General features: G+C 41.7%; 1 protein-coding gene across 3 annotated transcripts in view; it reads right to left on the bottom strand.

Annotated features, from left to right (window-relative positions):
- LOC124605691 (phospholipase D1) overlaps positions 1-23,064 on the bottom strand; it is a 181,228-nt gene that overhangs the window by 66,248 nt on the left and 91,916 nt on the right. For all 3 annotated transcript variants that reach the window (XM_047137547.1, XM_047137548.1, XM_047137549.1), the window contains 5 exons: positions 13,446-13,585; positions 10,424-10,606; positions 7,647-7,925; positions 4,061-4,272; positions 98-216 (listed from right to left, as the gene is read on the bottom strand). In XM_047137547.1, coding sequence (XP_046993503.1) covers positions 98-216; positions 4,061-4,272; positions 7,647-7,925; positions 10,424-10,606; positions 13,446-13,585 — 933 coding nt within the window. The remainder of the gene's footprint in view (positions 1-97; positions 217-4,060; positions 4,273-7,646; positions 7,926-10,423; positions 10,607-13,445; positions 13,586-23,064) is intronic.

Here is a 23,064-nt window from a genome sequence, read left to right as displayed (position 1 = left end):
GCCAAATGCCTTGATTAGTTGAACTCAGAGGTACCATATCTGTGTCCAAATACCGAAAATGTATGAAATGAAGAGGAATTGTAGAATCCCAACTTACCTTGATTGCATTCCACCTCTGTATAAAGTGCCGGGCTACATCTCTCGCAGCGGCTCCCTGCACCAATACGGCAATATCATGCCACGGCATCCGAGGGGTTGTGTTGCGGTCTACCAGGTCTGCAACAAGCATATATCCTCTCAGTTAAGTCTCCCCTGACCTGAGGTTCTGGATGTCTTTTCCAAACTCTATCCCTTTTCCTGAACCTCTCCAGTTCCTTTGTCTTCACCACCTTCTTTTCCCTTTAATCCTTCTGCCAGAAGAAGGAGCCACTGGCTCCTAAAGCTTGCACAAGTAAAACCTTTTTATACGTGTGTGTTCTCCTGCCACTGCTGGTGAGTATATTTTTTTCCATCCAATTACATAATAAGAAAAGACAAAGACTGCTGCTTACCATAAAGAAGACACTTTGAGTTGCAAACAGGCACAATTAAAAGACTCTTACATAAAGCTTTCGGCCACAGCCTTCATCAGTAAAACACACACACACACACACACACACACACACACACACACACACATGAAAGCAAGCAAGCACACCTCATGCACACATAACCACAAGCTCCAGTATCTTGGGCGAATGGCGGATGCTGAAGTTGATGAAGGCTGTGGTCAAAAGCTTTACATAAGTATCTTAAGTGTGCCTGTTTGCAACTTAACGTGCTTTCTCTATGTTATGTAGCAATCTGTCTTTTCCTACAATGTTGATATTCCTAGCTGGAATTTCCATTGTTCAGTTGCATTATAGTCCAAAATATCAGTTGTTTTATGGCTATAGAAGAAGTACAAATCAATAAAAAGCAGTTATTTGCTCTGGTATGGCTTTGTAGTCATTTATATTGCGCAAACATGGCGTAAAGACGATTTTCAAACCGACAAGGAAGATCAAAGAGTGTCTTAGATCGGCGAAGGAGAAAAGAGACCCACTTGCAATGTCGGGAATATACCACATACCATGCACATGCAGAAAAGTTTATGTCGGAATGACTGGACGATCCATTAACACCAGGATCAAGGAGCATAAGTGACATTGCAGGTTGGGGCAGGTGGAGAAATCGGCCGTGGCAGAACACGCACTGAATGAGACCGACCACGTAATAAAATTCGCCGACACGGAAGTTCTGGCTATAGAGAACCACTATCACACGCGCTTGTTCAGAGAAGCTGTAGAAATACACAAACACGCGAACAGTTTGAACAAGAAAGAGGAAAGCCTTAAGGTAAACGGATCCTGGCTTCCCGCACTGCAGCGAACGACCGTCGCAGGTAGCAAGAGGAGAACCGCACCGGAAATGAGCGTGGAGAAGCCCTCGGACGTTGGCGCGCCAGGTACATATAGTCTGCACCCGTGAGCTCGGCTCCAGTTCACCACCGGCAATGGAGGGTGAAGCTTTGACAATGCCAGCCACTCGTGCTGGCGAAATGTCAGAAAAATCATTAGATGAACGTCGGCCGAAGCACCCGAGACAGAAGCCAATAGGCAGTTTGTTTGTAGACATTTGTTCACATTTCATGGTTGGCTGTGAGGTACTACGCAAAAAATGCACACAGTAAAACAGGAAATGAGAAAATAATAAAAGCCAAAACCCACATTTGTGACTGGTTGGTTGGTTGGTTTGGGGAAGGAGACCAGACAGCGTGGTCATCGGTCTCATTTGTGACTAATTCTTTTATTAATTACTCAAACAGAGAGTAAAGTCTTACCTTACAATATTCAGTCATTTTTCGGTATTATAAAGTTAATGAAGCTTGGATGGTTGTCCCATCATAAGGCAAACACCATTCAAATCATTGTTAGCATAATTGAAAATTTAATATAAACGAAAGATTACATTAGAAACATAATGACCACAACCCTTTTAGATTACATGTTTTTTTGCCCCCCAGCTCAGTACCGTGACACTACAAATTAACAGACCATATAGAGTCTCTCTCATGACTTGACTTTATATTTCCCCTTGCACTCCACTTTATATTTTCCCATGCACTATGTGGGTTGGTTGATTTGCAGCAGGAGGGGGGGGGGGGGGGAGGGGGGAGTGAGGGATTAGTAATGGGTCTACACAATAAGGTCATCAGTCCCCTGCACACGAGATAGTCCAGCCAGAATTGATTTAAGTGTGAGAGTATGAAGAAGTATTACAACTGAGGAATTAAAAGGAATACTGAAGCCAGAGATGAGAAATAATTTGAAGAGGAGTAAAAGCATGTGCAGATTGAGAGCAGACAAGGGCTACCACGGGGCTCATCTGTGGCACGAGAAGCCTCACCCGTATGCAAATCGTCCCCCCACCCCCTCCCACCCCACCAACCTGAAAAAGAGTGAAGACAGTAACCAATAACAAGAAATAATACCTTCTACCTGGGAGAAGGCTAAAAACGTAATGAGCATCAGCAGGACCAACAACTGTAAAATAAAGTAAGAGAAATAATCATATAACTAGATGGGTGGGTGCAGTTGGACATCCCCCAGTACTCAGTATACAAGAGGGGGGGGGGGGGGGTGCCTCCCCCACAACTGTTCCACTCTGATCCATTATACCTTTTCAGCTGTTCTTTTGTCATCATCTAGTATCCACGTTAAGGAATCCTTAAGGTATTGCCTTCAACTACTGCGCTACTCTTAAAAATACAAATTTGGGTGTGGCAGAACACATGGGTTAACTAAATGTAAAGGAAATTAAAATGAGGGATGACAAAGGTAGTTGCCAGGAGGAGGTAATGATGAGGGCCCCTAGACCTGCATGTGGCAGGAGACAAGCCAATTCCAAACAGCATGCCTCCTACCTGAAAGCAATTTAAAATTTTATATCCGAGAATAAAAATCACTTTCTTGGAAGAAACGATGAACTAGTTCTACTGCCAATATGACATCTGTCAATTTTAGAGGCAAAGAATCTGGGAAAGACCATGCTCAGCTTAGAGCAATAATGAGGGGGCATTCCACCAGGATGTGAGGTACTGTCTGTAAGGCTCTGCAGCCACAATGCAGGGGTGGCTCATTGTGTAAGATACAACAATAGGTTAAACTGATGTGACATCCCTGAAGCCGACATAAGAGAGCTGATTCCTCCCAGAAGGAACGGTAGGAGGAGCACCATCTAGCAGTAGTCTCTATGATAGTGTGAAGTTTATTAGAAGGTGGGCAGTAGCCTCCCCCCCTCCTCCTCATGTCTCATCTCTGAATGATTAAATGTCTCCTTTGCACCAGGAAATCTGTGCCTGGTATTGTCAAAGTGAATGTTGGATACCATCATGACTAGGGAGCCATATAAGGACAAGTGAACAGATAGTATGACTGTTAAATAGAGGCTCATGAATAGTGGATATCACAGAGTATAACAAGAGTAATATTGATCAATAGCCAGGACACTGCTCATCCTCTTACTATGAATCAAAATGCACTTGAGGGAGGTCGTTTAATAAAACACAGGACACTTAACAGTTATCAGCTCTGCTGTAAAAACACTAAAGGTTCCCAACAACGAATGATCAAGACTTCAAAGTCATTTTATTCTGTGATATGTTACGTAAGTGAACTAATTTCATATTGTGTTTCTGCTCTGCAGAATATATTTAGTAAGCACACTAGCTGTGTACACAGCTACTTATATATCGAAATCAGTATTGTGAGTGAAAGAAACCCCCCCCCCCCCCCCTCCTCGAGCTCATTTGCTACAAGAGGGTGACAGAGAAAAGGACTGATGGCAAGGAGGCAGAGAGAGGGGAGGGGAGGGGAGGGGAAGATGTGCATACTGAGGAGGGTGTATTGACTGATTTTCAGCTCCTTACACCTGTAGTTAGCAATGACTTCATAAAAGAGGGATATGTGCGAAGGGGATAACACACACACACACACACACACACACACACACACACACACAGAGAGAGAGAGAGAGAGAGAGAGAGAGAGAGAGAGAGAGAGAGTGTTGAAGTCAAGATTTTTAAGCTGTTACTACAAACCCTTGTATGGTTGTTCCAGATTATGGAAGTCCTTCACGATAAAGTTGGTATAGTCTTTTCCAATCCAAAATTTTGCCATTCCGGTCAGTTCACTGCTAACTTTGTTCACTGCAACAGATTCTGAAGTTGGGGACGATTCTGCTGCAGCTTCTAAATCAGCATAGCGGACACCTTTTGCATTCTGATTTGCTGCCATTGTTCCATTACTCCGCCTGAAACAGAATAATTATGTACAAATTGTGACAACTACATTGTTCAAACTGTTTTAGCTGCTAATGAGGTGATAGTATTGAACTGAATTATTAAGGAACAGTACATACTTTTACCGCTGTAAGATTACACGCTACACTGCCGACCGGAAGGGATCCATGACCATCAACGGAAAAATAACAAAATTTGTACTTTCTGCAATAAAAACTCTGAGGCAAGTTTCTAAAATAAAGACAACCTAGCTATAGAGTGTGATTAGTAGTACTGATTAGATTATGCATGCTTCCACACTGCAGTGCATTCCTGCAACATATCTACTACCAATGGCCTTTTCTCACCTACCATTTTGTGGCAGTGGATAAAGGAAACACAATGAGAGGCATTTTTTATATTGACTTCAGGCTGTTTGGCACCTGTTATTAACATCAGAGATGTACATTTTGAAATGACGGGGGAGGGGGGGCTGGGGGCAGTTACTTAAATTAAAATTTAATCTTTTTTAAAAAAACACAAAACAATGATGATAAAACTTTGAAAATAATCTGTTTCTAGACGTATTACGAATGTCAGGGAACCAAGAGCAGAGAGCCACTCCATCTTACCATTACCATTACTCTCTCAGCAGAATATAAAACGTATACAGCTAAAATGCCATGTACTGAAATACAAACACCACAAGCATGTGAAACATATGTCCTCCAGTCATAGTAACAACCTGTGCATAAGAAGAAAACTCCCTGTACAGAGAACGGTCAAAGCTATTTAAACTTTTTTCCGAGAGGAATGGCTTAACAAGCCAATTACTTTCATTAGCTGCAGTCTATTGTTCCTCAATTCTATGCATTTCTCTCATCCACACATGAAGTTGTGGCATGTTTACTCACAATTTCTGTTTTGTTTATTATTATTATTATTATTATTTTGTTCAGATGCAGCTTGACTATCAATCCAAAGATTTGAGGTTCAGTCCTTGGTCACCTACCACTTCTTTGATTCCTGGCAACGATTTGTTAATGTGAGGAATCCCAAGTTACACCATGGTTTGGAGTCCATGTTCAATTGTAGGTTCCCCTGCAATTTTGTAGAAATGCATTTTTATTTGCCATCGGCTGCATACATAGTATTTATTCTTGGTCAGTTTTGGTGTGTTAAATCAGCAGCAGCTCGAAGCAAAATTATAACATATGTTGGTTTAAAAATGCACAGTTCTGATACAAGACACTTTTATATACCACATGTGACAATGACAAAACACGGAATGCAACATAACCAGATTTCGACAACATCTTGAAAAATTTAAGCAAGTTGCACATACCTCCTGACAGTTAACAGGCAACTTGCATCTGAGTCCTATGTCATAGATACTGTCAAAATCTGGTTATGCTGCATTGCCACATGTGGTATACTGAAGTGTCTTCTATGAGTAATATGCTTTTTTAAACCAACAGACATTATTAATTTTCTTCCAGTTGATTATGGTTTAATAAACTGAAACTGGTCAAGAACAAATATATACACAGCTGATGAAAAATAGAAATACATTTCTGCAAATATATCACAGCTGTAACTAGCTACGGACAAAAAAAATTTTTATCCCCTGTAAATGGCTGGGTGAGTCAGCGCACATATCTTAACAAGCAAAGGCATACCACCTCCAACAGGACTGTGCCTAATAAAGCACTGTGGTGTTCAAACCAACCTTCAGGTGGCTACAGCTTCACTGTTTTATTTCAGTTAGCTAAGAATGCACACTGAGTTAGCAGGCATATATAAAATATTGTGAAATATAGTTAATCAGTGAAGATGGGGCGTCCACACACTCAGAGGAGAGGTGTGTCAAATGCATGTGACTGTACCCATTGTATTTTTATTGTGTTCTACTTTAAAACAAACTATTATCTGCCAATCAGAATTAGTATGTTTAACAGTATCCGAGATTGAAGCATGTCTAATTACCAGCAAGGGAAAGGGTCCATCACACATGAATATTGAAAACCATACATCAATATCAATTTATAGAACATCCAAGATCAGAAGAAACTGAGTGAGGAAGAAGGTAAAACGTAGGGTGTGTTTTTTACTGCTATCCTTCCTAGTAATAAGGTCATCACTGAACAGAGATTCAAAAATTCTAAGACTCCCTCAGACTTTTGCATTATGCATTTCAAGATATGTAGAATCAAAATATCAAATAAAATAGGTAAATAAAAGAAAACTTCGTCCCTCTACTCTTTACCCCCACTAGTATTCACCATCTTGCTAACTTTTTTTGAAACTCTGCTCATAAATCATGTTTTACTCGAGAATCTTATCACACTGAGCATTGCGAATAGTCAGTTTTAAAGGGTGGAAATTGTGGATGGAGTGATTTATTATTGTTGCCTTAATTCTTTTTCTCTCTTATTATTTAATAGAAATTGCACACAGATAATAAGCTTTTGTGTAAAATCTGCAGAGTTCTTTTTCTTGAATTATTTCAAATGAAAAACACATTTTGACATCAAATATATTTATTTACTTTTTAACAGGAATTTGAATATAACTGAGTTTTTCTTGACAAAAATAAAAATGCTCATTCAAAAAATTCAAATTAACAGTTTAGAGAGAAGGCAAAACGGAACATTTGCCACGAACAATTAAACAACAATAATTAAAATTTCAGTAATGAATTAATCCAATGGCTAGTATTTATTGTTCATAAATATCATTTCATAATGTGTTAATCCATAAGCTGAGTCTTGTCATCAGAAACAATATTTAGAACTAAAATACTGGTATCAGTTTTAACTGGTTGCCCCCCCCCCCCCTCCCTCCCCCAGTTTGTAGTTACAGCCTTGCCACAGTGGTAATACCGGTCCCCGTTAGATTAACGTAGTTAAGCACTGTCGGACTGGGCTAGCACTTGGATGAGCGACCATCTGGTTTACCGAGTGCTGTTGGCAAGCAGGGTGCGCTCGTTCCTTGTGAGGCAAACTGAGGAGCTATTTGATTGAGAAGTAGGGGCTCTGATCTCGTAAACTAACATTAAGTCAGGAGAGCGGTGTGCTGATGACATATCCACATCCAATGATGCCTGTGGGCTGAGGATGGCACGGCAGTCCATCACTACTGTTGGGCCTTCAAGGCCTGTTCGGGCGGAGTTTAGTTTAGTTTAGTAGTTTGCAGCAGTTAGGAACATAGCATCTACAGTTACTTCAAGCTTCTGATTTTTGTAGCACATTTATTGCACAGTGCACAGAATTAAAAGTCTAAATTTTGCAGCATGTGCATTAAGTAAGTACTGTTTTTTTGTATTACTATTTATTCTTGTTGTCAGGACAAAGAGCAAAACAGTCAAATAATAAAATTATGTTCCTTGTAACTTTTATTCACTTACATGGGACTTTCAGCTTCTATTTTTACATGTGGCAGCACCATGTCTCCATCTAAGCTGTCCTTATCATTGATTTCTTCCTCTTCATCCTCTTCATTTCCTCGATACAGTTTGCTTATCCATTCACGTGCCTGGCCTGTAGATTCTATTACCCGAGACACTAGGTTCCGCCTTGCCATTTCGGGTGTGTTTTGCTTCTCATTCTCGCCAGGATCTGGAGGGGGAGTTGGTGCGACTGGTATGAATTTTGTTTCACTTGCTAGCGAAACACCTGCCTCCGAACTGTAAAAAAAAATGCACAATGCTACTGCAAATATGCACACACTATTTAGTTTGTAAACTTCTTTTGATACACGGAAGAAACAAATCATTAGCAGAAAAAATAGTTTTTGGCCATGTTTCTATCCAATAATACTATTTTCCTGTTATTCCAACTGCATGCTTAAGAATGAAATGTAAATTATGCTACACAAAAACTAGCTACTCTATAAAGACATTTATCTACTCACGTGGGACATTACTTGTGAAATGAATGGAAGAAAAATTGGATAGGAGAAGACAGAAGTGTTAGTGCATGTACAGGCAAGTTAAATTTAAATTCATAAATGATGATAGGAAACAAAAGGTCAAATGTGAGCATCAAAATCATGACCACAGTACAATAGACTCCTGGAGCCTGTGCTGTACAGATCCTTCATTCGAGTTCCTTTTAACTATGCATATGTGAATTGTCCCTACAGCACAGACCTTTATCTAAAACATTGCAAACCTCTGTCCTCTTGTCTCTACTCCAATTTCTCCCTCTCATGCCTTTCTGTTCACAAAAATATTGCTATGTTTGTAACCAATGCCCTTCATTCTCTTCATATCAGCAGTCCTCCTTTCCTTTACCCATTGCTGTCAATACAGACAATCTAGATTTTTAAGCTTGCATGACTTCCCATTCTTAATCTTCTGTTCTTATCTATTGCATCTTATGTTCCAACCCATTCTGCTTCAAATCTTCGCTCACTTCTTTTTTCTGTCTTCATCTGCTTTTGAGTTGCCCAGTTTGTAACAAGATAATTTTGGTCAGTTTGTTACTGCTCATATGGAATATGTGCCTGAAAAAAAAAGGCAATTGATTTTTCTAGCAGTGCCACATCTTTCCCACAACTAACTCTACACTTCATAATTCTTTATGAGCTTCAATGCTCCTCATTTTACGAATCCAAGCATATTTATCTGTGTCTTTTGTTTGAACTTCTCAAGTTATCTCCTGGCAGTCTTTGACCTGCACACCAGTGCAGTTAGACACAAAACTTCTAATTTTATAACAGTTTGATGGTCGCATGTCTCTTGTCTTTCTAATATCACGATGCCTTTCCCTCTCCAATCCTCCCTAACCCACATCACCACCTCAAAATGTAACACAGCAGCATTCATAAAAATAACACAGCTGCAAACAAATTTCTTGCTCAGAAGTGGGATGAGAATCCAAAAATAAATTATGTGCGGTCCCATCATACATAACATCTTAACGATGGATGATGTTGGTGTCGTTTGTTCTCAGTTGCTTGTCACAGACTGAACTCAGAGAAAAATGATTATTCACATTTTTATTTCAGAATTTCTGAAGTACACTATCACTGGTGTCTTGCATGAGGAATGACTTCACTGTTAAATAATCTGCCACTTGAAACAATTACTCATCTCTCTAAATTTTAATCCTAGGCACATAATTTCTAGTCTGCATAGTTCTTCTTTAAACTTCGTAAGTTTTTTTTTTTTTTTTTTTCAAGTCTACTGTTTTCCTCACACACAAAAAGAATATCTGAGGAGTTGGAGAGCTTTTGGTTAAGCATTGCCTCTTGAGATAACTTATATTTTTCAGATTTCAGCCAAAGACATACTCTGCTTCCCTTGCCTTACTTCACACAGCTATTACATTTGAATAATCAGTGGCACATATATGATATACCTCAACAGCACCATGCTCTAACAGATAGCTAAATTATATTGTCAAAAACATACTCCTAGGCTAAATTATATTGTCAAAAACATACTCCTAGACTAAATTATATTGTCAAAATGTACTCCCCAGCTATTGTCAATGCTCGTGAAAACTACTGAACGGGCGCCAAGACCAATCACTAAGTCATTTTATTTCTATTGCTCTCAATTCATTCCAAATATTCTCTGTGCTCAAACCTACTGGATAACTTCCCAGCACAACTGAATATCTAGAATGGCACCAAGTAAATCACACACCTTCTTCATTAAATGACTTGGTTGGTCTCCACCAAACCTTCCCCTACAGAGTCGCATTAGAGTAAACATCTCAGCTATGATCAATGTTTCATGCCAGTTAAATAATTGTATGCTTTATCTAAAAACACGTTTGTGTAATGTGTTGCAGTCTGTACAAGAACGATCCTCATCTGCATCATCACACCAAAAGTTCGGTCTTAACACCTAGAACTTTAATATAAACTCTATAAAACCTAACAACCCCAATTCTTTAAAGAAATTATAAGGTAAAATAGGAATGGAGATACACTTGCTTTACATATTCATGCGGTAGGAGAATTAAATAGTGATGATGATGATGTAAACCCCAATTCTTTAAAGAATTTATAAGGTAAAATAGGAATGGAGATACACTTGCTTTACATATTCATGCGGTAGGAGAATTAAATAGTATAATTAAAATAATTATTCAGATATATCAATCATGAAGTGCAGGGAAATCTGGCTGTCAATGCAAGTTACCCACATAATTCTATGAATATTTGTTATACCTGTTAATACTACTGTAGCTACCACCAAGTGCGCCAACACCCACCATATTGGTGGCATGAGCCAGGCTGAAGACGGACTGTGGGACACTTGTGACAGCCACTGGGCGGCTGGACGTCAGCTTCCGGCGCAGTGGGAGGTGTCCTGCTGCCAATGTCTGAGAGACGCTCCCCAGGTCTACTAATCTGGAATAATCAGAACATTGTAGAACTTGGTTCTCGCAGAGGTTGTTACATCTGTTGTTTAACAGATAAGACTTGTAGTGAAATATGGCTGTCACCATACCTTTTTAACGGGTAACAACTTTCTAGAGATCTCTATTAGCCAACCCAATGGTTCCTAAATGAGTAAATTACTGAACTTCCTTTGCAGCACATAAATAAATTGTGCCATTTGTATTTCCGAGCTGCTTCAGGTGTACAGTATCAGTCTTTTGATGGTCTCTAATTTGGCACTCATTTCCAACAGATATTACATCATATTACGATGAAGTACAAAGTTATATGCAAAATTTAGATTATGTGTATCCTAAAGTTATCAAAGTTGGTTGGGTCATTGCTTGTACTTATGTCCACAGTAGGGAGAAATACTGGTGTTAAAAGATCAGTGTTGCTGGATTCATCTTTAAGCGGCTCCTGTATCTGAGGAAGAAGCTATTACCAAAGATGTTGGGTCTGAGGGAGGCATTACCAAAGATGTTACGTACATTACGAGGTGTATGTATATATATTTTTTCACACATGACTATTTTTCTTAATGGACTGAATCAAACACTTTCTGGGATTAATTAAATTTTCTGATACTGGCTTCTCTACTCCATTTAGTATTACATTACATTTGTTTTGGCTGGTATACAATCACTGAAGGAACACCATTTCTTATACCTATTAGATCTTGGGACAAAATATCAGTCATTTTGATGGTGTCATCACTGCAACAATACAATACACAAAATAATGTCAATAAATGACAGTGACGTTATTCCTCTCCAGTTCTAATGGTCTGTGAGACCCATCTCTCTTTTGGCTGACCTGATGTGGATCTTTTTCTTTCCCACATATATTTCCATTTTTATCTTTGACTCATATGGATTCTAATACCTTCAATCTCATGATCAGACATTGTAATTTTTAGCGCAGCTCCTTCTAATATGGCTCACAGTACAACTGCTCTCTCCAATTTACTGGGTTGGTGTGAAAGTTTGTTACATTTTTCATAACTTTAATAAACACAACAGATATACATAACAGAGACTTTATTCATCAATAATATATATTCTCCTTAACTATTTACAAAAGACTGCCAACACTGGAGCAATTTTTCAATTCTGCAGCTCTAGAAATAACAATGGTTTTGCAGTGAAAAACTCGTTGAGCCATGTTCGGAGCACATTTTAATCTGGAAAGGAAGTTCCTTGAAGGTTGTTTGATCGAGAGCAGAATGGTGAAAATCTGATGGTGGGAGATCAGGTGAATAAAGTGGATGCAGAATGAGTTTCCAACCCGACTCCTGTATAGTATCACCAGCGTCATAAATGTCACCAGTGACGGTTACACCTCAGGGAAGCAATATGTAGTACACAGCAATATATAGTACACAACACCATTGCTCTTCCACCAGATGCAAACATTTTCTTTTGTGGATGCACGCACGTCTTTGAATGAGGAGTTGCTGCTCTGTTTGGGGTCAACCATTCCTACCTTTCCTTAAAGACACCATTGCTTGTCACCCATAATGATACAGGATAGGAATGGTAGTGTTGTTCATGAGCCAACTGATGGCAAAAAAGCAGAGGTACACATATGGCCACCTGCTGCTTTTTATGATTTTTGATGTGGAGCATGTGGTACCCATACATAAGATTTTAGAACCTTTCTCACTGTATGCAAATGTCACACGACGGTGGAATGACCACAGTTCACCACATCTGCTGGTTCTCGAATTCACTGACATGGATCATTGTGGATTAATGTGACTGAATGGTCTTCATCAGACCCCAAAGTTTTCCTGAACGTTGAGAGTCACTAATGTCAAAACTACCGTACTTAAAATGAGGAAACCATTTTCTTGCCATGCGCTGACCAATCCCCATACCAGGCACAATTATTTCTGGATCAGAAATTTTCTGATTTCCATTTTCTAGCGTCCACAGCACCACTCACTATCTCCAAATGACAATATCTAAACTCAAATAGCACAGCAAACTACAAATAAAAATGGCAATCGATAAATAAACCGATAGCAACTGGAATACCAATTACAAATCAGTTTCTTTTTTAGTATCCAAATCAAGGACTAGTTTTGACAAAGGCGGCATCTTCAGATGGATAGGAATTGATGAAAATAGTAGTTGCAAAAGCTGCACTGCATTAGGTATGCACATCCTACAAAGATTACCTGTAGCAGTCATCAACATAGACGAGGCATAAACAGTGTCATGTCACTAGGGTTCTCATCCCCTTAATGGTTTTATTAATGTCAAAATCACATATTCAACTGGAAATGCCATTCAGTAGTTCAAATATCCATTTAGTTGCCCCACCCAAGTTAATCATCTGCCTTAAACCAGGTTGCTCTGGCTCGAGTGCCAGTCTGCAGGCACTGAAGCACCTGCGCGTGGCAGAGGACAAACAGCTTATGCAGGGACAATCCTGTAGCTAAGTGGGAGTCCATGTGAGCACCTGTGGACAGGGATAGCCAAGTGGCTTGTGCACTCGCAAAATATGGTACAGCAGGACTGCTGGTGGGTAGTCACGCCATCTGTGTTGGAACAGCCTTCCTTAAGCCATTCTGTCATCTGGGCATTAAAATTGCTACAGAGTACTTCAGGTCATTACTTTCCTCTTGAGAAAACAATGAATGTTACATAACAATGTAAAATTGTTGTCCTTGACTAGTATTCAGAATCTGAAATTGTATTAGATAGTTCTAGCATAACTAAAAACTGAAGAAATGAAGCAAAAAATATTAATGTCCTGTTAAAAATACAGTCATAAAATGATAAAGTTGTATCAAAAATTGTACCTGTGCTCATTATCATCCCAGCGGCCATAGCAGAGATCGATGCCCCCGACAAAGGCATATGTCTGATCTATTACAACCAGCTTTTCATGATGTGCCCAGAAAAGCACACCAGCTTTTGCATGATCTGGATGACGCAGAACCTTCAGAGTGGTAGAGGAAAGAGTCAAATCGCACTGTTAGATGTTAATACAACAGAAATGTGCAAAAAGTTCCTAGCTTTATATTATGATTGGCAATAAATATAGAAAACATTTGGAACGTACTTGTTTCCTCACTCATTATGCAGAAATCAGTTTCTCACCAGTAAAATATATATAAAAATTCTGTTATCTATCAGAAAGTAACAAGCAGATACATGAAAAAGGTAATGTGTGATAAAAATGGATTACTGAGGGCGTTGTGTGTGAAAGAGACCCCGTATCCCAGTTCCATGGTGCAAATCAGGGTAACAGGTCTCATTGTATTAAAAGGACAATTTACTCAAGAAAACTGTAAAATCACAAGGAAACAGGGTGCTGGACATCACTTACCTTAGGAGGACCAACAGATACACATTAAAGTGCAAAATACTATCCTACCTTTCATAACTACTATGTCCTTTCTCAGGGAGCATTAGAAAGGAAGGAAGGGCAGGTCACTCAAGCCTCAGGATAGGAGAGACCTGCCTGCTGTGAGGATGAGGAAATACAGAGTAAAGGCATCAGTCTGTAGTGGTCACGATCGTCAACTACTACGTTCCTCACAACTGGCAAAGGGTTCGCACACCACCTGCAAGAGGCACTTTTATTTGGCATCAATGGCTGATTTGTTCTCTGTGTTCCTTGCGAGGTTCCATGAAAGTGACAGCATGAGAGCTTCCTTCCAAATAGAGAGTGAAAGCTCAACTAGTGCTACTGTAACACAGAAAATTAGTCTCAGGTGCTTACAGGACATGTTATTCTGTGTTCTGTTTACGTTAATAAAAGTTTACTATTCCCACTACAGGAGTATTCACATTTTGTGTGCTATTTTTGCAGAATTGATAAAACACATAAACTTAATAATTTCAGAATAATGACACTTAGCCAAGGTGACTTTGGTGACCCAGACATGATTTCAGCACTGGTGATATCACCAGAAATGAACAGCCTATGGAGACCAGAAGAATCAGTAGAAACTGTTAAGAATGAATAAAGAATTTTCTCATGAAAATGCAAGACTCAGCACCCACTGAAGGAACATCAATGCCACAATTTGCAGTGAGATCCTCACAATCTACTTCTCTGGTTTGCACAGGTAGAAGCAAGCTTCCATTATGCAAGTGTAAATTCTGATTCATCCACATATGATCTGGTAGTCAGTCAGCTTGACCATCATTATGCAGCTGAAGTCGAAGACGTAACTTCTGCTACTGCTGCACAAGATTCTTAACGCAAATTCCAGAGAGGATATATATACAGTTGTAGACTCCCAAGAAGAGCTAGCATGTCAAGTTCTATTATGGAAAGGATGGTTGGTACTCACCATATAGCAGAGATGCTGAGTTGCATCTATAGGTACAACAAAGAGATTGTCAAACATGTAAGCTTTTGTCGAAAAAGGCATTTATCAGAATTAGACGAAACACACACGACCACAGTCTCTCACTGCCGAGGCCAGACTGTGAGCAGCAGCATGTGATGGGAGAAGCAAGCTGGGTGGTGGGGGTAAGGAAAAGGCTGGGGAGACGAGGTGGAGGGATACCAGAATAGGGATAGCGGCAGCAAAGTGCTGCTTGTGGGAGCATACAGGGATGAGGCTGGGAGAGGGTAGGGCAGATAGAAGCAGTCAGGAGGTTAGAGACGGAGGGAAAGGGGGGGGGGGGGAGGGGTTGCTGGAAAGAAGAGTTTCCACCTGTGCATTTCAGGAATGCTGCTGGTGGTGGGAAAGATCCAGATGGCACCAGCTGTGATGCAGTTACTGAAATGAAGAATGTCGCGTTGGGCAGTGTGCTCAGAAATTGGGTGGTCCAGCAGTTTTTTGGCCACACTTTGTCAATGTCCATTCCTTCATACGGACAGACAGCTTGTTGGTTGTCATACCATGTAGAATGCAACACAGTTGTTGCAGCTTAGCTTCTTGATCACATAACTGATTTCACAGGGAGACTTGCCTTTGATGGGATAGATGATGGTTGTGACTGTACTGGAATAGATGGTGGGAGGTTGGGTAGAACAGTTCTTGCATCTATGTCTGTTATAGGGATATGAACCATGAGGCAAGGGGTTGGGCTCAGGGGTTGTGTAGGGATGGACAAGGATATTGTGTAGGTTCAGTGGGTGGCAGAATACCACTATGGGAGGGGTGGGAAGGATAGTGGAGTGGACATTCCTCTTTTCAGGGCACAAGAGGTAGTCGAAACTCTGGTGGAGAGTTTGATTCAGTTGCTCCAGTCCTGGGTGGTACCGAATCATGAGGGGAATGCTACTTTGTGGCCGGATGGGGGACTTTGGGAGGTGGTGGCTGACTGGAAAAATGAGACACAAGAGATCTGTTTTTCTACAAGGCTGGGAGGGCAATTTCCTTCTGTGAAGGCCTCAGTGAGACCCTTGGTATATTTCAAGAGGACTGCTCCTCACTAGAGATGTGATGACCATGGGTGGCTAAGCTGTATGGAAGGGACTTCTTGGTATGGAATAGGTGCCAGCTGTTGAATTGGAGGTACTGCTGGTCATTGGTAGGTTTGATTTGGCGGAGACACTGATGAAGCTATCTCTAAGGTGAAGGTCAACATCGAGGAAGGTGACTTGTTGGGCTGAGGAGGACCAGGTGAAGTGAATGGGGGAGAAGGTGTTGTGGTTATGGACAAAAGTGGATAGTGTCTCCTCACCCTCAGTCCAAATCACAAAGATTTCATCAGTGAATATAAACCAGGCAAGGGGTTGGGGATTCTGGGTGGTTAGAAAAGATTCCTCTAGATGGTCCATAAGATGGTGCCAGGGCGCCCAGTACCATACTCTGGAGATGTTTGTAGGTGATGCCTTCAAAGAAGAAGCAATTGGGGTGAGGATTTAGTTGGTCACGGTAACTATGAAGGAGGTTGTAGGTTTGGAATTGATAGGGTGTTGGGAATGATGGTATTCAGTAGTGGAAAGGCTATGGTCATTATGGATGTTAGTGTAAAGGGACGTGGCATCAACAGTGAAGAGCGGTCACTATGTGGCAGGTTTTTATCCCCCACCATGGATCCTCGCTCCTTCCATCTGGGTCAATACATAAAAGTTTCCTTATCACTTACCAGAACCCAGTCTCCCACACTGTTCCTGCATTGTTGCTTTGCTCATAGAGTCCCTCATATGCCATTACCATCAATTTATCCATCACTGGCTGCAGCTGTCCTTCTCCAATGACTGTCATGTGTTAAGATATGGCCAATCCTTAACCCCCACCATCACAGTCCTGCAAAACCATGTCAATCAGGCCCAAATCTCCTTGCAATACCTCCTCTCCATCCATTAAATTCTCCTGCAATGCAATCCCAAATTCCTGGATTCCACATCACAAATTGAAACTCTTGCCCTCGAGGAACCAGAGTTGCATGCACAAGCCACGTCGAAAACCTCTCCACCCTGCGCAATTCCTACTCCTGTCTTGAACCACCACACTGTCTACCACAACCTCCAAATCTACCCCACAAACACCCGCAGCTGATAAACTCTGATCTGCGGACCTACTGCATTTATCCCAACCTAAAAAACTCCCTCCCACCATCATACAGAATCTAGAACCTAAAAAGAGCTGCAACACAGTCATGAATCTTTCCTCCAGAAGCCTTAGTCCCACAGAAGTATCAGTCCTTTCAGAGTGCCTCACCTTTTGCCCCTTCTAGCAGTCTGTGTTCTTCATGTCTCCATCTACCGGTAGTCTCTTTGAGACGTCTAGGTGTATACGGTGCTGCTCAGTCTTGACAAAGGTTCGCTTATTTCGTGTTGTAAAGGTTGAGTATGAAGTGACTGCCTCAGCACAGGCTCTGTTTGATGATTCTTCTGGGTTTGACGTTATTAGTAGTACTAGTTGTCATCATCACACTCTTCCAACTGATGACTCCCAGTCAAGGTCATCATCTGATTTAATTAGCTCTTATGCATCCGGTAGTCCGGTGTCACGGGATTCAGTAGTTGGTCACCATCGTCCTCATCGTTCAACTGATGACTCGGCCAAGGCCATCGTCTGGTTCACCGAGTCTGGTAGTCCAATGCCATGGGATTCAGTACTTATTGCTTCCTTACCATCTGTGTTTGTAGATGTGCAAAGATGAAAGCACTTAGTTTGCTGTCACTGTCTTCCATAGTGAGCAGTGGCTCTTGAAGAGCTTTCCTCCCCATCATTGTATAAGAACCACAGCTCAAGTTGTACTGTCAAATCATGTCCAAAGTGCGGCCCTCATCATTGCCAGTACTACTACCTGCACCATAACACTACCTGTTTTGCTTGCTGGAAGGCGAGGACACCTAGCGAGTGTTGCCTTGTCTGGTGGGCGCCTACTTTGGCCACTAGCCTGCTGCACGATATTCTGCTGCTGCCAGGGTCAACAGCAGATGGGATGCGGTGTATCTTACAACTGGACGTTGATGGGGTGACAGCAGAATTTTAGTTGGACACCAGGAGGTGACGGGGGAATTCTAGGAATTCTAGTTGGACACCAGGGGTGACAGAGGAATTCTAGTTGGACACCGGGAGGTGACAGAGGAATTCTAATTGGACATCGGTGCAGGGGATACTTATTGTCACACTGGCTCCCCGTCGCTGCATGCACCAAGGCGCAAAGTGGTGATGTACAATGACCAGTCAATCCTTCTGAGGAGTCAAATCATAGTGCAAGCTAAGTACGCAAATGTAGCTCGGCAACTAACTTTGTTTATAGTAAATTCTTGGATTACTACTAACGTTTTCCATCTTGACACTTTAACGTTTTTCGGGGTCCACATTCAGGATAAGGTGAATCTAATTTCTAATGCGAATCCATTTGTGGAAGGGAAAGTGTTGCACAAAAATTTTGCAACAGTTGCTTGAACCCACCTTAGGTTGTGCTACAAATTTTCAGGCACATATCTATTTGAAGCATTCAACAGTTCCTAAGTTTTGCACACCCCATCCAATACCATTCACCAAGCATGAACAAGTTAAGGAACAACTAGACGGACTGCAGAATCTGGGCGTTATCTCTTCAGTATTGTCTAGTCAGTGGGCAGCGCCTTTAGTTATTGCACAGAAGACTAATGGGTCACTTTGGATCTGTGGTGATTTGAAGTCTACCATTAATACCAAAGCAGATTTTGGTTTGTAACCAATCCCTAGGCAAGAGGAATTGTTGGCGGGATTGGTTGGAGGTCAGTATTTTTCAAAAGTTGATCCCCATGACGCATATTTTTCAGTCACCTGTTCATAAGTCCACAATACAGTTTCTAGTGATTAATGTGCTTTCTGGCATGTACAAATATAACAGGTTGCCATTTGGGATCTCTAGTGCTCCTGCAATTTTTCAGAGGTATCTAGGACAGCTCATCTAGGGCATTCCTAATTGTGTGAATTATTTGGATGATTTGTTAGTTACGGGAGACACGTGGGAGCAGCACTTTCACATTATATGACTGCTGTTTGAGGAGTTGGGAGCCAATGGTCTATGTTGTTGCCTCACGTAATGTAGTTTCTTCCAGCCGAGAGTCAAGTATTTGGGCCACATTAGGTAAAGATGGGCTTACACCCACACAAGACTGCAATCACCATTGCTAATTTACTAGTGCCCTAGAATCTCAAAGAATTGCAGTCTTTCTGGCAATGTCAATTATTATGCCAAGTTCATTCCAAATGCTGCTTGTATTTCCCACCTGCTTAACCAGTTATGTGTGGAAGAGCAACTTAAACAGAGTCTTAGGTTGCCTCGTTTAGTGAGGTTCCAGCCAGGCAAACTGTTAACACTGGCCACAGATGCATTCAATTGTGATGTTGCTGCTGTCCTGTCACATAAATTTGTCAATGGAATGGAATAACTTATTGCATTTGCATCTAAGATGGGGCACTCAGCACAGTGAAATTATTCAGAAATTATTTATAGTGTCTAGAAGTTCCTTATCTACCAAGTTTCATCTGATTATGGATCACAAAACTTGCTGTCATTTGGTCCCCATGCAAACCTTCCGGATGAAACAGCACAACGGCTACAGCAGTGGGTGTTGTCTCTTTGTAACTACACTTATGACATTCATTATTGAACTACCACACAGCACTTAATGTCCATGGCCCGTCTCACTTGCTGTGTGGCCCTGATGCCAATTTTGACAGACATGAAACCCTGCATTTTGCCTTGAACACGAACCAGCGGCGCACCCTTTATGAGATTCCCATTACGGCAGACCACGTAATGGCAGAGACAAGCCAGGACCCTCTCCTTCACAGGGTGCTGTCCACGGTGCAGTGGGGCTGACCTTAACTTTTGCCTAAAGACGTGGAACCAATGGAGTGGACTTATTTCTCCCTCCGGCACAGACTTAATGTTAGAGAAGGAGTAATACTGTTAGCATATTTCAACTCCTCCACACTGTGCATTGGGGAATGTACCGCATGAAAAAACTGGAGCAGCGTCACTTGTATTGGCCGAGCATAGATGCTACTATTGACTGTATTGTCTACAACTGCCACTTCTATGTGTATGACCAGTCAGTCCCAGCAGAGCATTTTAACTCACGGACCTGGCCTGTACTTTCAATTTATCAGCCCCTTCAAATTGTAGTGCGGATGTCCAAAACACCCTTCAGGGTCACAGTCTGGGCCTTGTCTACTATCTTTGTTATAGAGGGGGCTCCAGACAATGGCCACAACTTATGGCTTTGGCGTGGGTTTTTTTTTTTTTTTTTTTTTTTTTTTTTTTTAAATAGATGTAATAGTATCAATCACCTGACCACTGCCTCCTACCATCTGGTATCCAGTTCAGAAGCCAATTGGTTGGTCAGGATGTTCAAGTTGTAGATGGAGAAAGATCTTCACATCGACAAACTCAGGGATGCACTCACTACCTTCCTGGCCATATACTGGTCCACCTATGTCAGTGGACACAGCCCACTGAGATTTTGCATAGGTGCCAACCATTTAGCCTATTTGATCTCCTGAATATGGCAGTGCAGGCTCTGTGTTCCTACTGTATTACTGAGTAGGGTCTCATGTCAGGGCCCACTTGTTTGGCATAAATCCTGGGTGATCCCAGGCCAGTATGGTCGGCAGTAGGGGGGGCGACGCAAGTTCGAGGTGGCCGGCAGCCAGGAGCAGCTGGTCTGTCGCCGCAATCACCTCCACCCACCACGTGACTCGCTGCCCCCGAATACTCATCACGCACTGATGGGACCTTCTCCTTCCCCCTCCACCCTCTGTCCCAGTGCAAGGCACCTAGGGGAATCAGATACTGACAAGTGATTGGAGCCAATGTAGGCGGACCCCTGCCTCCTATCGTACCGCGTACTGCTTCTGTCTTTATTACTGGTGCCGCTCGCTCTAAGCAATTGCGAGACTGTGCATGTTCTCGGGATGAGGTGTGGAAGGAGCATGACCAATTGGTGCCACCCCCATTGCATCTAATGGCCACTCCCCTGCGGGTCGATTTTAATTGAGCCCAACAGGTCAATCCTGGGCCTCAATCCATGCAGATGGTGCCACATCCCATTTGAGCCACGGAGCATGTGGCACTTGGGCCACCGGCAGGGGTTCCTGCTTTGCCTATCCCTGTCCTCGACACAGTCAACATACGTGCTGATTAAATGGTGGGAGCGGTTTTGGAACAGACAGTGATTTGGATTCCCTGCCTAGCAATGACATGGACATGTCAGAGGTACTAAGGCTGCAAATAGTGGGTGTGGGCTGCCATTGTAAAGGGAGCTGCTGCCGAGACGTGTGTGTCATGTGGTGCCACCCAGAGGTAACCGTCTGCTGCTGAGCCTGTGGCCTGGGCTCATGGTGCAGCTCATTCCTTGCTGTACTTTGTAGCTATTCGTGTTGCGCCATTGCAAAGCCGAGTTGACTCTGTGCCTGTTCTCGAGTGGGTGCTGATTTAGAAATGTGGTGTTGCTATGCTGACTTCGCTTTGTGCTGGACCTGTTAGTGCTTTGTTCACTTCATGAACTGTCTATTGAGGATTTTTAGGAACTTGTGCTCATTTCTCTGTGATTTGATGTACCCACCAGAGCAAGTGACGATAAACAATTTCTAACTTCATGCTATCATGGTTTTGGGGTCTTAGCCCATTTGGGGTATTAGCCCATCATCAAGTGTATCTGAAATCTAGCAGTAGTAGGACGTCGTGACAATGCCCTAACAACTAATAGACAACCATCTACCATAGGAGGACCATCAAACGACATCCCAAATCGTGACTACAAACAGCTCCAATTTTCAATCACAGCCTGGGAAAATTTCTGTTGTCCCGAAATTGCCACTGGGGATGCATACAGTCAAATGCTGATATAGTGTGGCTGTGTAGCCTGTGCAGCTATAGCAACCAGACAGAATGTTGGAGCTCTTTGCAGCCCCAATTTGGGATGTCTGATGATCCATCTACAGTAGACATTTGCCTATCACTAGTTAGGGCATTAACATGATGTCCTCCTAGTGTTAGATTTCAGATACACCTGATGATGGGACTAAGGCCCCAAAATCGTGGCAGTGCATAACAATTTCTGTTGTGCAAGACTTTGGTCAATAAAGTATTTTTTTTACCACTGTGGTGGATTTGTTTACCATCTCCATGTATACACCCATATCAATAAGGTGAGCACAAACTGTGGATGTACTATTAAATAGTAAGACTACTATAGACTCAAATTACAGAGTGAATACTGCATATATGTTCCTAAAAGTGCCACCAACACTCTTGCTTGAGGCTGAGACTGGTTTTATGGTTCAAGTGTAATCATTTAAAGCAGACTCATTAGCTAAAAGAAGAGCACACTTTTGAGGTTGAGTGCACTTTCCTGCACAATGCTTCGGACAGGGCTGACATAGTAATCAAGATTGCCGACTACTGTGTTCATGTTTCACAGCTGTCAAATAATTTGTGTACCAGCTGAAAGAGGTGCTGTTGTTCATCACTGGCAGTTGATTTGTTGTGTGTGTTCCTTGAGACATTCTGTGAAAGTGACAGTACAAGAACTTCCTTGTCAACAAGCAGATCTCTACTCGTGCTAATCTAATGCAGAAAACTAGTCTCAAGTGCTTGCAGGGAATCTTCTTCTGTGTTCTGCCTACGTTAATAAAAGTTTATTATTCCTGGTACATGAGTGTTTACATTTCATCTGCTGTTTTGGTTGAGTTGCTTGAATACATGAAATTAATTGGCTCAGATGGTTAACTCTTATCCGCATAATGACAAGTCAGTTTTAGACTAGAGGACTTCCATAACTCTTCTCCTGATAATTACTGAGTATTGTTTTCCCATTTGGAGTCAGCAGCAAATAATATCAGTTAAAGAGAGAGCGAGAACTTTTAAAAAAGTGTGGGAAGCATCGTAGGTTGTTTAAACAGTACAAGAGCTATGCATGAATTGTCAGTAGACTCCAGAGAGAGATGCTCAAGAAAATTATTTACTATCACAAACGTGTGCAATTATCTTGGAAAA

This window comes from Schistocerca americana, chromosome 3 (assembly GCF_021461395.2).
Source record: "Schistocerca americana isolate TAMUIC-IGC-003095 chromosome 3, iqSchAmer2.1, whole genome shotgun sequence".
Lineage (NCBI taxonomy): Eukaryota > Metazoa > Arthropoda > Insecta > Orthoptera > Acrididae > Schistocerca > Schistocerca americana.
The sequence above is the reverse complement of the archived record's forward strand: the minus strand, read 5'-3'. Positions and strand labels throughout refer to the sequence as shown.